General features: G+C 40.1%; 1 protein-coding gene across 1 annotated transcript in view; it reads left to right on the top strand.

The window, feature by feature from the left end:
- Positions 1 to 7,187: 7,187 nt before the first annotated feature.
- Positions 7,188 to 15,978, top strand: part of cacng3b (calcium channel, voltage-dependent, gamma subunit 3b) — a 31,197-nt gene continuing 22,406 nt past the window's right edge. Inside the window, exon 1 of the mRNA XM_086060055.1 lies at positions 7,188 to 8,182. Coding sequence (XP_085916181.1) covers positions 7,966 to 8,182 — 217 coding nt within the window. The 5' untranslated portion in view covers positions 7,188 to 7,965. The remainder of the gene's footprint in view (positions 8,183 to 15,978) is intronic.

Genomic DNA, 15,978 nt, shown 5'->3' with positions numbered 1-15,978 from the left:
ATGTCCTCTCTTTGCCCTGGAGTTATCCCCATCTGGTATAGCACACACAACAACACAGGGCTGAGTGCACGCACATTATTTCTCCCTGCACAAGCAACAGTATACACTGCAATTAACAAGCTACAGATGCACAACAGCGCCCAAATTGGAGTCTACTATATTGTCTCCTTGCAGGGTTGGTGTTTTCAGTTATCGTGGTCCTGCAAGCGGTTTATTGTTCACTGTCTGGTCTCTCTGAGGTTTACTCGAGTGCTTCTTCATCTCATCTTCCTCCTCCTCCTCACAGCCTCAGAGCGCTGGCCTGAGGCGTGAGAAGGTTCCAGCTCACTGAGCACCAAGCCTGCAGTCCTACTCTCTTCAAGAACCGGGCGAGCAAGAAGGATGGGAGACTGTGTCAATGTTGGTTTAGACATGACGCCTCCATTTTGCAACTATGCTGGAGTGACTGTGGACTGGATAGTCACACACACACACACACACACACATCAAAGTAGTCATTAGCTGTTTTGAAGCACACTTTCTGTGACAATTTCCCCAACAAATGTTTCACATAGTATAGTCATTAGTCATCATTCATCAGTTTTCCTAAATTGGTTAAGTAAAATGTATTCATTTATTTATTTATTCATGTATTATTTATTTTAATTGGTTTGTCTAATTATTAGAGCTGTCAAATGATTAATTGTATTATTTTGATTAATCGCAATTAATCACTACACTTTTTATCAACATTTTTTTTCATTTGAAGAGCACCAGTTATGTGTTAATTCTTTCTACATTTAATGTTATGAGAATGTCTTCCACATTTTTGATCCACATCGTCCTCTTTTTCTAATCAGTTAATTACTTGCATAATTGAAATTGGGGGAAAAAATGACCCCAATATTTTTGACGAGAACAAATATTCTGAATGTCAGACGCAATCACGCAAACATTTGTTAAATGCTTTACTAGCTAAAGGATCATCTGTAGTCAAAATTAATAGTGTGGTTAATCTGCGTTAATACAACTTTGATGCGATCATTTTTTGTGATTAATCAATGGGTTAACGCTTTAACAGTGACAGCCCTAATCATCCATCCATCCATTTTCTTAACCGCTTGTCCTCACAAGGGCGCCCTAATCACTATACAGTATAATAAATTATAATTATAGTAATTAAAAAAGAGCAATAATTATTTTATTTACCTTAACTCTTGTCGCATCAATTTAGTTTTTTTTTTTTAAATGGATACTTGACATACTTGACATCCTTGACTAATTTAGCCAGCAGTTTCAGCAGTAAAGGGTTAATATTTTGTCCAGAATTTATTTGATAATTTAATTGTTTTCCATGTACAATTAATGCCTTTAAAAACACATTTTTTCCACTTGCTGTCAACTGAAGATGACATCACGCGTGCTGAGGGAATAGGTAATGACCAATCACGGCTCACCTGTTTTCTGGGTTTGGTCAGCAAATGGAGCCATGATTGGTCGCTGGGAGGAAACACGAAGCTAAATCCATTGTTATAAATAATGTGATTTCTATATAAGGTTTGTCACCATACATGAAACATTTCTGTTCTATCTTCACTTCCGCCATGTCCTCCTCTACTCCATCATTCCTTCGGCCAACTTCCTCCCTTACTTATTCGTACTCTCCTTCCTTCAGTCCACCTCTTATCTGCCCCGTCCCTCTCTCCCTTTTTCCGCCTTAAGCACTCCTATTCCCTCCTTCCTTCCTGAATCGCTCTCACATCTTCCTCCCTCACTTTTTGCCTGCCTTTCTCCCCTCCCTGTCACTCCTTCAACATCCCACCCGCCTGTCTCTCACTCGAGGTGGGACGCCATGCTTCTCTTCCTGAAGTCATTTCTATGTTAATGAGTCTCCTTGTGAGATAATGCGGGCAGCGAGGGCCTCGTGCGTGCGTGCGCACACACGCACGCACGTGCACACACGTACACACGGCAAAGGGGGATAGGATAGGACCTGTCACTGCTCTCTCTCTTGTTGATCTGCTCCTGCGTTTATGTATCTGTAATCCCTTTCTTTTCACTTTCCCTCCCTCCTCCGTGTTTTTGATCCTTTAAATTCCTCGCTTTCCTCCTCACTGTGACAGCTGCTGTCAGTCAGAGCATCATCTGGAAGTTAGTGCACCAGACAGTCCGTTAGTTGGAGCGCTAAAACATTGAATCAGATTGGCACATGGTATGTGTGTATAATCGGAAAGTGGACAAAGACTCTGGTCTGCTGCGGCCAAAGATGGGGCAGGGTCTCTGCATTTTGAGTGATCTGTTGAAATATAATCACTTTTGACTTTTATGGGTGTCTTTATACACATACAATAATGGTCGATAGAGATTTATGGACATCCATTATCAACGTCAGTACAGTGGAATAGTTATTTTCAGGTTGGATGACCAGCCATTTATTCAGATTTTGGAGAAAAAAAAATCCCATTGTACTTAATGGGGACAGAAATGATCTGTTTTGTTCCAGGCAATGTTTTAAGTGTCATTTTAACATTCTTAACTTCCGTAGTTCGATTTTTTAACCACTCTTAAATATTAACATTTCACATTTAAAACTGTTAAATGTTAACATGTTATAATGAATGATGTAGATTGGCACAATGCGAAACTGATTTGTGTCACAGAAATGATCCATGCCAGACGTAAATTTGTATTTAAATCTATTTTATTTTATTAAAAAGCATTAAAATTACATTCAATCTGCATAATTCAATCAATTCTAACATTTATTAAATGTAATTAGTTAATATTTACTAATATGGTTTAAATAATCAAAGTGGTAAAACAAACAAGATTGTGTTGTTTAAAATTAATGTGCTTGGTTTTCATAAGAGTTATGAGAAGTGAAATGAGGAAACCGGAAACAATTTAGTGCGCAGTCTGCTGGAAATTAAAGAAGAAGAAGAAGATTTCCTACACTACTCTTCTTCAGGCACTTGTGGGTAGACGCAGTCGTACATGTTGGTAAGTAATCCGAGACAATCCATGTATAATTAATCCCAAATGTGTCCTCCACGTGCACTTTACAACACATTACATCAATATCAGTTCATTTATGATCAAATTGACGTAGCTCGAGATTATTTTAAGCAGTTGTATCTTGGTCACGTCGTGGACATGCGGCGCTCGATAGCATAGCTAACAAGCTGGCTATTTCACAATTTCCACGCTCGCACGCGTGAGCTATCTTGTTAGGTATAAAAAGATAACTATTTCACAATACCCGCGAGCATTATATTTAACAGGCTCGCTACTTCACAATAGAGGCGCTCACTAGCGTCATAGCTAACAAGTTAGCATTTTGGCTAGCTTGGTAATACAGCTTGATAATGGACTAATTTAACCCTTCGGAGTCCGTTGTCATCATAAAATGGCTACTAGTAACATCAGTAGTTATTTCATCCCCCTTGTCCACAATAATTAGCCTATTCATTTTGAAACAAGTTAGGCTCTGAAACATTACATGCGTGCGCTGCTCAGTGAGATACGGGCTTTAAAGAGTACTATTAAATACTGGCCTGGAGTATAAAACAATGTTATATGTTGATGAGTTTAATTCTCTCTTATATATCCCCCCAACCCCAAAAAATACCTTACCTAACTCTTGGTGTATTTTTCTTGTTCTCCTCAGGTTTTGCGTTCTCACCTTCTTGTTGCAAGATAGATTTTGTAAGTATAAGTTAAAAGATGTACTCATCAAACTGTTTAAATGTAGTTCATATCAACAATGAATTCATATGAATTACAGTTCATGTGATGTTAAAATAGTTCACAATATCAAGCTAAAATGTTTAGCGTAAGCATGTTAAAAGCATAAGTTTGCTTTGCATTGCAATACAAAAAACTCATTAGGCCTACAATGTCTGATATTGGACAAGGTTTGAAGTGTAGGTTTGTCAGGTATTGTTGTACATTATGAACTTTGAAAAGGATCTGGCTTTTTTAAATGCAACAAACATGAAAGCTGTTAAACCATAACAGCAGCTCATCCAACAAATAACCAATTTGATTTGTTGTTCTTTGTCTTCATTCACAGGTGCTGTGAATGTGGCCTTGCAATAACAGTTTGTTATCTACAAGGTATGAGCTTTTAAAACATTTTAGGCTGAGACATTTTCACCAGAGCCTAACAGGCCAGTATCTGTGTATTTCTCATGGCTGTCCTTGCCTATTTACAAGCTGGAAGACATTTATTTTTGAGTCATTTATTGAACTTGTTTTTTGTCTAATGTCATGTTTTGCATGCATTTTTTTTTACAATTGAAAATTCAACTTTATTTTACTGTTATTCAAAGGTTAGTGGCTATCCCAGGTCTGAATGGACAAGTGTGACTTATAATAAATCTGTTAAATCAACAAGGTGGTCTAATTGTTCATTTGTACTGAATGGAAAATAATTACTAAAAGGTCATGTATTTTGAATAATTCGGTGTATTGCATAAGATAAATAAAATGTCATTCGAACAAGTATATGCTATTCATTTTGTATAGTTAACCTGATTACTATGCAATTCAAACAATATACTTTATGTATTTTAAATAAATACGCTCATTATTACTTAATTGGAGTAATTATACTTTATTAATACTAAATACATAAATCTGAGGATTATGCATTTCAAATAAATAGGCTTTATTACACTGATAAGTATGAATCACATAAGTTTTATTTGGTAAGTTTGTGTTAAAATTATGTTTAAAAAAAAAAGTAAATGGGAATTTGTCATGTGAAAAATAAAAATAAACGGATTTTGTTTGTAATTTAACATTAAAGTTAGCATAAATTATTCTTAAATGTTTTTGCAAAAAATGCTCACATTACTAAACCATATTAATAATTTCTAATATTTAATTAAATGTACAGTCTAATGATCATGCTAAGCAGGGATGATATAATATCTTATGTTTTTGCTAGAAGGGCAGGAGGGCTTTAACGGTGAATGTCTGATGAGGCAGCACTTTTTCTGCCAAATTTTATTCTCTTCATGCTGCTCAAGTCAAGACAACAACTACGCCGAATGAAAAGGTGTGTAAAAAGAATTACTTGTTCGTGCCGTGTATTAATTCATAATCTGTTTCAAATGTAAGTGATGCTTGGTAAAGATGCCGCCATTGTTTTTGAAAGTATGTCAGTGCACCGTATTGGCTGTTAGCCACTGGCTACTAGTTCGCTAAAGCCCGTACCACCTGAGCGGCGCAGGCTTGCGAGGGTGCGCATGCGTACTGAGTGTTGCTTTTTTGGCAGGCTTCCTTCAGTGTTGCAAAATATTGCAAAGACACTTGCGACACTCCTTCAAACCCTCTCTATACTTTCAAACCATTTCTCTTGTCGCCATCAAATTTTGAACATGTTGGAAATGTGTCTGTTTTTCTCTAAAATGTTCTGTATTCTTCTGTACTGTTTATTTTCAGCTAATATTGTGTTTATTTTGGGGGTATTTTAGTTAATATTTTTTATAGTGGATCATTTTTGTCTGCTTTTGTATTTTTTTCTCATTTTTGTCTAATATTGCTTTCTGTCTAACATTTTTGTCTGCTTTTGTATTTTTGTGCATTTTTTTTTTTTACTATTTGTAATGTGCTTTTTACTACTGGCTTGTGATATATTAGGCTTACATTGAGTTTCACTTTGTTTTGAATGTGAAAGGAGTTTCTTGCTTGCACATAGGTAACAAAACAGCTCCATGTTACTATTGGGGCTAAACTGTGAAAAATATGGCAACTGTGTGCTGCCTTCTAGTACTGTGGTGACATTCTCAAATTCTACTAGTTAACATCTAGCACTTCACTATTAGTACTAGTCTGCATGTCAGCTGGTGCAAAGTTTTCCTCAATAGTAACATGTAACAATACGGCCTTGTCGTAGCGTATTGAATTGTCTTCCGAGTGAGGACAAAAGAATGCTACGTGGAGCTTAAACTGATATTTATTATATTTACTACATGCTCAAATGGCTTTCCATAGTAATATCCCTGCTACTTCTGGAATACATTTTTATTTTATTTCATTTTTAAAAAGTCACGCTAGGTGCGTGCTGAACTGAGCGCTCACGCAATGAGCTCATTATTTTTGTTGTTAGAGGTCAAAGAAAAAGCAAAACACACACCGAGGGATGGAGGAGCTCAAAAGTTAATCATTTAATGGTCTGCTTAACTGAGTTCTTGTTTGACATGATGATGTCTTGAGTATTTGTCATTATGCTTGACTTCCATGCAGGCATTGTGGGCTCAAATCCGACTCAGTGACTGTGTGAGTGTGAATGGTTCATGTTGTAGTCTAAGTCATCTGGAATAAGCTTCGGATCATCAGTCACCCTGAACAGCATAAGTGGAACAAAACAAGAGTTCTGAATTGTATAATTTCAGGACACACCAACCTCTGAGTTTCCACTGTAACTACAAAAGACTATCTAGTTTTGTTTGTTATTTAAATGTATTTTATTATGTATGTGTGTGTTTATGCATTGGGGGTTGAGATAGTCATATCTGTTCTTTTAGACTGCTTGTGGCATACACACACAATAACACTGACTATGTTAACTGAACTGTGAAGCTCACACCGCCTTGTGTAGAGGCCGTGCAGGAGTGGAATCATTAAAAACGGTCCGTGGCTCTTTAAGTGGCGTTTCTGCTTCTCTCCCGGGTGCTATTCTTCATGCATCACTTGCTTCTCGCTCTCCCTCTCTCTCCTGTTCCTTATTCGTTCTCTCCCTCCTGGTACTGGTAAGAACAGAGGCGCGAACTCCCACATTCAGTACCACGGACAGCTATCCAGACGCATGCGGCAGAATCTGGCGCCGCCGGCTAGGGGCGCGGCACGAGCGTCAAATTTGCACTTTGCTGCTTTCTGACGAAAACATTCTAATGACCTTTAGTCATGCTCTATGGTGGCTCGGAAAAAAACGCACCCACGCGCACACACCATCATACAAGTGGCCTGTTTTCAGTCAAACTGAGTGTTCCTTCTCCTCCTCATTGACACAAGCTCCCCCTCGTGGGTTTTATAGTCTTGCAATGGTGGGCGGGATGATGAGCAGAACTCGCACGCAATTGGCTACTAAACGACACTTTCCCCCCACTTGACCAATCAGGAGCGAATGGCGTGGCCCCAGGCGGACTTTGAGGAGACGCGCGGTTAGTTTTAGTTTGCGTTGGTTGGACCAAGGGGAGGAGGGGGAGGAGGAGGACGAGTACTAGGAGGAGGCGAAGGCTGTCACTGTTATTTTTCGCCCCTCTATTTGTACCAACAGGCACGTTTGTTGACGAGAGCGAGGATCTGTTCTCCGGCGGGAATACTGCACCGGTGTGCCCACCGTGAAGACGTCTCCATTTTGGTGCCTCTTTAATGAAAAACAGCCGCTGTGTGTCAAGATCAAGAGTGGACGAACCTCTCATGTGGATTTCGAGGGAGAACATGTCAGCGTGTCAACAGCTGGAGAGGAAAATACGACTAAACTCGGTGCGCTCTCACAGTAGCTGACGTGTGGGCTTCGTGTGTTGGGAAGGGGGAAAACCTTGAATTTTGGTGCTATACGACGTGTTCCACATTTACAGCGGTGAGTTGTCGTTTAGAGGAGAGGGGGGGAAAAAAGGTGAAGATCCTAGCTGTGCCGGCTGCTAGCTGAGTTGCTAACTGTAGGCGAAAGGAAATAAATGACTGAAGAAGGCGGACAATGTGTCGTCTTTTGGGCTGAGTGAGGACAGTGTGGGCTAGTCGAGGACTACCTGTGGTCGTTAAAAGCTCCGGTGTGTATGTGTGCGTGGTGTTTTGATGCGCCACCTTCCCGCCCTTTGCCACCAGCCTCACGGGACAGCAAACCTCGTCGACATGTCATCCCAGGAGCCTGTTTGTTAAATTTACCCCCTCCCCAAATCTCGCGTGGAAATAGCGGAGGGGGAGCCCATAAGAGAGGAGGTGAACACAGATTAAGCCCAAACAAGAGTCGCCTATATGAAGATGCTGATGTGTGACCGCGGCGTCCAGATGCTCGTGACGACGGTGGGCGCGTTCGCCGCCTTCAGCCTCATGACCATCGCAGTGGGGACAGACTACTGGTTGTACTCGCGTGGGGTCTGCCGCGTGAAAAGTAGCGGCGACAACGACACGAGCCGCAAGAACGAGGAGGTGATGACGCACTCCGGCCTCTGGCGGACATGCTGTCTGGAAGGTACGTGACCAGTCTGGATGACCTGTATGCGTGCGCGCGTTCATCGTTTGTCTTCCACTCGCAACGCTTCAGCTACAGCAGTGACTAAGCCCGTATCACAGTTTACTCATATGTCAACTAATTACCCCCTTTGAAGAAATGCCATTAATCCGTTCCAGACTCCCAAAAACCACCAAATAAATTTTTCGATAGGACTGAACAGTTAATCGAATTCAAATCAACATCATAGTGGAGTAGAATTTAATTTTCAAAACGTAAAGGCTGCAATTTGGGGGGGAAAGGAAAACACCCGTCGGTATGATTTGTTTTTTCATTAAGTGCCTAGATAAATTCAGTGTTTAAGAAGTGCAGTGCAGTTACCGGTACATATTGTTTCATAGAACATGAAAAGCGGAAGTGATAAAGTCACATATTTGTTTGCCTTATTGTTGTAATCTGACTCATGTCTTCCTGATTTATGTTTATGTCACACTTGTTTATCTGAATTATCTGAAGTTGTCATAGGGTAGGGTAGGATTGTGTTTGGGGGTGAGGATCCAAATGCAGGGAAGCAGGAGAAGCAAGGCAGGTGTGCTCACAACAATATATGTAATTACAAAAACATAAAAGATAAACAAGGTACTTTGGAATCACCAATAAACAAAATTAATTAAAGTAATAAAAAAAACATATTTAAAGAAACACACAGTAAAACTTACATGGAAACGTGACAACCGAAATGCAAATGATCTAACAAAGACTGAACAGAAGGAAGGAGCTAAATACAAGCAATCTATGGAGACAATGACAAACACCTAGACACAACACAAGTGGCTGAGGGAGCTGATTGGTAACACAAGGGAGCTGGGGGGCTGATGAGAATAGGTGGATACAAAACCAGTGGTGGGCACTTTAATCTCTCTGTCGGTCTGTCAATAGGTGGGTTTCCATCTACCTATTTTTATTCGAATTTTCAAGAATTGCAAAAAAGAATGGAAACGCCAGAAATTCGAAAAAAGGCCCAAAATTCTCCAAAAAGTTTTTACGCTTGGAGGGGGTGGTTTTTGAAGCGTATCGAAAAAAGGAAAATGCGCATTTTGGCGATGGAAACCGTTTTTGCGAATAAGCGACTACAAAACCGGATATACGTTGCACGTTTTGACCGATACTACGTCACACGCACATTTGTAGTCACAATAAATGGCGGATGATACAGTATGATATGTTTGGGGAGATGAAGAAACCCGATTTTTTAAATAATTAATTAAAGAAAAAAACACGACGGTAGAGATGAGAGACGGAAGTGACAAACTCTGCACAAAACCATAACAAGACAGACATGACCCGCAAGAAAATGAGACAAAACCAAATTTAAATCTAAACAAAAAATACAAATTATGAATTTAGTAAATTGTTATTAAATTATACTCTAATTGAAGTACATAAAGAAAATGTCTATTAATTTGTGGTTCATTTGCCTTTTTTTTTCTTTAGCATAAACCCAACCTATAAGACAAGAACATGTATTAGAAATCTGATATTGTTATACAAATGAACTTATTGCCCAATGCCCATGTTTGTTTAAAAAAAGACATGGGACGAGGACCTTGAAAACATAATTGCTTAACAAATCGCAATATTTAGTGAAAAAAGTTGCCATTAGATTATTTTTCCAAATTATTCTCCCTTAATTTTTTGTTACATGTTTAACAATAGAATAAAAAAACAGCACTGTTATAAAAAAAAAAGAAAGAAAAATAAATACACTGGTATCTTTAATGACTTACCAGTGACCAGACTCAGACAGAGTTTTTTTAATTACGCGTATGTGTGTGCGTGTGTGTGTGTGCGTGTACAGGTGTGTTAGAGGACGAATTACCACTGTGCAATGATGATTATAGCTTAAAGTTGATAAATCATCAATCATGTGTTTTGGCATGAACAACATGTGCAAGTTCCAACTGTCTGCGAGGCAATGAAAGTATCTGAATGTGCGCGTATGAGTGAGTATAAGAATGTGATTGGATGAAGGACTGGAGGGGTGGAGCCAATGGAACCGAGGACAGTGGAGAGCGTGACTGAACTATCAGTGATGTGATCGATTAATCAAGGTCAACTCAATTATCATTACCTTAGCGTTGACTACCCAAAAAAAATTCGCCCCATGAGAGGAGTTGCTTCAGAAATCCAGTCAGCTTTCTGCAGGCGTGCAGCTACGAAAATATCAAAAGAAAGAAAACTTTACCAATGCGCACATTTAGACCGCGCTTTGCGCTAGATATGCGTGCACTGGGAACGAAAATAGGGCCACTAGTGTGTGCATATGTGCAAATTGCCTCTCCACTGTGTCCATCATTTGTGTGATCATCTTTTCTCTTCCACTCTCAGACATATCAGCGGCCCCATTACATCAAGTGGTGTGCGTGCGTGCATGTGTTTCTGACTATGCAATAATCCTATGGATCAGCCTGTGTCCGCTATCACAGAACAGACTACGTTCCAGCCTTGTTTAGTTGTCGCTGCAGGTACAAAAACGTGCAATTGACTTATATATTTAGGCAAAATCCTGATGTGTACTTGACCAAGAACATGCAGATCTGTTTGACAGCCACATTCACACACACAATGTCAAAATTCCAGCTATTTTAGACTAGATAATCTGCTGTCTTTATTTATCGTTGTTTTATTAAAGGTCTACAGTTAAAAAATAATAACAGTATAAAAAAAAAAAACGTCCTAATGAAAACGCTTTTACAGGCTATCAAGTGCACGCCAAAGCAACAGATGGCACTATAACCCTAACTGTGGTTATTTTAGCCAATCAGTCACATCTGATACTTGATATACAATAATAACAGTGGCAAATTGAAGAAGATTTCATGTTGGACTCGACTTTAAAGTCTTAATAAAATATGACTTTTGTTAAATATGAACCAAATGTATTAATTTTTTTAAGTGTTTACGTGGACAATGTGCACACAACCAACAAGCATGGTGAATAAACAAAACAGATGTGCGGTCAAGTCCATCGATGACAACAGGTGGAAACACTGAAACCTGTCACAACATCAGCTGTGGTGAAACCTGCTCAATCCGTTTTATGGCTGACATCGTCATGACCCAGGGTATCATTTTGTATTAGTGTATGAGGAGTGGTAAGCACTGTTGTCTGACAGCAAGGAGGTCCTCATTGGTTAGTTCTTTCCTGTGAATGATTTGCATGTTCTACCCATTTTTTCTGTGGCTTATGGTTGTCTATCGCAACGTGTCAGCCCAGTGATTGACAGGCGATGCAGGGTCGGAGGCAGGATACACCCGGGGCGTTGTGTCCTGTGCCGCCTAAATCAGCGAGGATCAGCTCCAGCTTCCCTGTGTCCCTGAATAGGACAAGTGCAATTGAAAAATGAATAACCTTGTATGGCATGTCAAACGCTGTGCTAAATCCTGTGTTTGAGTGCTGTGGTATCTCTGTTTAATATGGCTTTTACTAGCAATCTTTGGGAGGGCCGGCTACAAACCTCACCTCACCTCACCTCAGTCTCACTTGAGAAGCAGTTTGTCACCGAGGCAATGTAAGAAGCAAAACAGCTTAAGTCAGAAAGTCTGCAACATTTAAGCTACAGTAGATCCCCTTCAGGAATCAAAGCAGAAATAAACAGGAGGCCTTTTGTATACTGTTATTGGAGGAGTTCATATGACTTATTCTATAGGAGGTCCATGTAACGCCCGTGGAAACGGACTCTCATAAACAATGATGACATTGATAGCATTATACATTGTTGTAGTTTCGATTAAAGCCTCTCGGAATAGTTACTGTTGAGGGGTTAAATATTTTATTTTCAAAGCGACTTCCATCCTCATATGCAGAGAAGCTGCTGAAATCGACATGAAAAATGTAATCCTTCACCATGACTTGAACATTAGAATGTCCTGTCAAATACTTGACTTTGAGCTGTCTTCTAACAATTTTCTGCATTGGCGCAGGTCAGCTTTGCATTGCCTCTAGATAAAATTTGTGTGTATGTTTTGTGCGCAGCCAAACATAACCATCTCATTCTGGGGGGCATAGGAGGCTATTACAGGGCCAGATGGTGCAGGTCTGAGGATCCACTGATGCACAGACACACACACTCTTATTCGTGTAATTGGATGAGTAAATAGACAAATTCAAGGATATTCCCAAGCTATCACATAAACAGAGCAGTGGGGGCAATACAGAAAGTTAACACAATGTCAGCACAATGTCAGTGCACATACACACACAAACTCTGGCTCACATGCAAAATGGCATGCGAGGGAGAATGTGCTCAGTCTTGTGCAAACACACGGTCTCTGGTCGTCACTGTTTTATCGTTCACACCAGCTTCATCATTTGACAGGAAATTGACATCTCTGATTGATGTGCTGTCCATGTGGCTTCAGAGACAGACTAAGTGGGAGACAAAAAGTAGGGGGGGGTGTATAACATTTTGCGTATAAAGCATTCATGCATACCCAATGCAGCACATTTGACCATGCCATAGTCTCGCCCTCCCCGTCACACAAGACAGTTAAAGTACATTGAATTTGTTCTCCTCCACTTACAAATGAAGTCAAGATAGTTCTCATTTGGGTTGAGCTGAGCAAAAAATGGAGTGGTAAAATTCCAGACTTAAAATTGTGGGCGTTCATTTTAACTCCCAAGTAGTAGTCATTTTAACGTTTTCTGAGTTAAATGGTGCTTAGAGTAGGTGTTATTTAACCTAGAGTTAAATTAACTCCACAGAGTGTTTTAGCCTTTGCACCTTTCCTCCTTGCTTATCACTGGGACACAATGACATTCAAACAAAAGGTGTTTGGGCCCATGACGTCATGATCTCTTCAAAAAAGTGTTCTGAGCTAGTTGATTGTCCTCAAATCAAAGTTTTGCTTCTTGTTTGTGGTGAAATGAATGATGCCATACCACTGTTTGGTCGAATAACTGATGTAATATTGATCACATTGACATTATTTTCAAAGACTAAGGGATGTGGTGACTGGATGGCTCAGTGGGTAGCACAGCTGACATTGTGCTGGGGGTCAAATCCTAGTTAGGGTGAACTTTTAAGCGGGAGTCAAAAAATTAACACTGACTGAGAGGCATAACGGGTGTGTCTGAGATGTTACTTACTAACTCTGCTTATAGTGAGTTAAACATCTCTCCCAGTGTGAAATGTTGAGCTATTTTAAGTGGTGATTTAACTTTGGAGAGTGTGAAGCTATATAAAGTCTGAAAAAGTGCTCAAATCAAATCTGTGGGAGTCAATTCAGCACTGGCCCTTTTGCTGTGAACCGGCAGCTCCAGGGAGTTCCCACCTGCGGAGGAAGATATGGAAGTTCATATGGTCTACTTTGGAGCTTTTTCTGTTGCTGGTCCCATACTTTGGTATGACCTTCCACTGCTCATTAGACAAGCCCCCTCCCTCACTGTCCATTTTTACATTTGGTCTTAAATCCCATTTGTATTCTTTGGCTTTCAAGTTGAGTTAAGTTGAGATACTTATGTTGTTGTACCATGTATATATAAATATATATATATATATATATATATATATATATATATATATATATATATATATATATATAAGTAGATGTAAACGGTCTAAAGTAGCATAACTCAGGTGAGAGGTCGCCTGGATGTCACCGCTTAAGATATTTCTGCCACTGGCCAGGTGTGTGTGTGTGTGTCTGGAGCTAGCAGGCCAGTTAACCAAGATAAAACAGCAAAACGTACTGTTGTAGTGTATTTTTATGAAAGAGGATAATTTTTTGATTATTCATAGGTAACTACAAAAAATTGATTAACTTAGGCCCCGCCCAGACGGAAGCAAAGCCGGCTTCGTTCCTCAAACAAATCTCGTACACACAGAAGCATTACAAGACTTGCGTGTGTTAAAAAGAAGACGCCGAGGACGTTAAACGGCTGTAATGTATATGCCAAGTCTGGAGTGGCAAAACAAAACAACATGAAAAAGTTGAACACAGGAGAAGTGACAATGGCGGGTGATTCAAGTACAAAACTGCTTGTTGAACGTGGAAATAAAGAAGCAAAATATTTTGCTGCAAAAGCATAAGCAAGCTAAGGAGGCTGCGCAAAACGACTTTGACACGGCTATCCGCCATTGTTGTTGACAGACTGATGGTTCGAGCGCATCACGCGAGAATTGACGCATACGTCATCATCCTGCGACGACGCGTCGTCATCGAGCTGCGACCATTACGTCATCGCTGGAGGAGTATCCTGCATATGGTGTCCAGACGGAGGCGTACGCGGCGTGTTTTGAAATCTTTCAACTCTGGTGCCCGTTTTCAAAAGTGATCGCTTTCAAGCTCCGAAACCGCGCCATGATGTGGATGACCGGCCTGAACTGTAAGAAACTTGTAAGGATACATTGAAACTGGCTTTCATGTGAACGAGGTCTTCATTGATATTATTAATCAGCCCCAATTAATACCAAGTGTGCTGATCATTACGAAGCAAACACATAGTTTGCAGGTGGTTTCCTTCTTGCGTGGTATGCATTGGATGTTTTATTTGTACAAAGGGGCTGAGGTGATGAATGAGCACAGAAGGCAAGGATGGAAAAGGTTAGGGGACGGAACACACATGAGTGGAGACACAAACGTGAATGAATGACGCACATGGCTGGAGGAGGAAAGGAAGGTGCCAAGTGATGGATGAGCGGTGCATGGCCTCTGTTTGGGATGAATCCATGGGGAGTGTGTAACCCTGCTGTAGACCACCTGGTAATAGAGGCACTTTTTTTTTCTAAAACGATAGAGACAAAATGATCTCCCAAGTGGTAGAAAGAGGGAGGAAGAGAATCGGATGAATTGGAAATAGGCAATCAGTCAAGATGTGGGGTGCTGTCTGTCTTAAAAATAAATGTAAAATAATCAACTAACTGATGTAGAAGGCAGGAAGCAGGCTGGGTAAAGACAGAGACAGCTTGTCTAAATTATTGTGTTAGATAAATGAGGGAAAGAAAGTGTTGAAAGGTGTGTGTGTGGGGGGGGGGGTGAAGATGAAGACAAGGGATGCATCACTTTGCTGAGGAGTGAACGGGAAGAGAAGGAAGAGCCACACTTTTACTGTCAGAGTCCAAAATAGTCACACTCAATTTGGTGTTTTGTCTTTTGCCTTTTTGAAGGCTCACTATGTGTTCATGGTTATTTTTCTGTGTAGGGATTTTTCTCAATAGAAAGAAAAGAAGGCTAAAAAGAAGTTATATGATAATAAAAAAAAGTGCCTGGTATCATTGTTTGTTGGACCAGACCAATAGGAAAAAAATTTTTTTTTTAATTTTAATATGTTTGGGAAGCCTTGAAAACTATTTAGAATGAATGACATCTCACCAAAGATTCAGAAAAAGTCTTAGTCAAGGGAGACTTAAGGATAAATAACAGAGGAAATGATGGTGGAGGAAGAAAGGTATAGAAGGGGAGTGGAAAATATATCTCCTTTGGTTGAGCCCTGGGAGTCAAATGATGGCGTGAGAAAAGGCAAGACAAAGCTGGGTGGCAGAAATGACAAAAAGATGAAAACCAGGATGGAAATGGCTGACCGGAAATGATAGGGAAGGTGTGTGCGAGTGAATGACAGAGTGATGTCCTAGGCAGCAAGAGTTGTGACTAGAAGAACACAAACACATTTAAAAGGGGTTGAAGAGGCTCGATAATTTTAAGTGCTGCGTGTTACGCGGCTTTGTCGAGACTTTTTAAGTTCCAATCTGAGGAGACCATTTGGTATTCTAAGTGCGCTCTCACACTCGCACTCACTGGTTCATTTGAATCAAACT

The sequence above is a fragment of the Leptonotus elevatus genome, chromosome 1 (genome assembly GCF_054856555.1).
Source record: "Leptonotus elevatus isolate MCC_2025b chromosome 1, RoL_Lele_1.0, whole genome shotgun sequence".
NCBI classification, from domain to species: Eukaryota; Metazoa; Chordata; class Actinopteri; order Syngnathiformes; family Syngnathidae; genus Leptonotus; species Leptonotus elevatus.
This window is presented reverse-complemented; position numbering and strand designations above follow the sequence as displayed.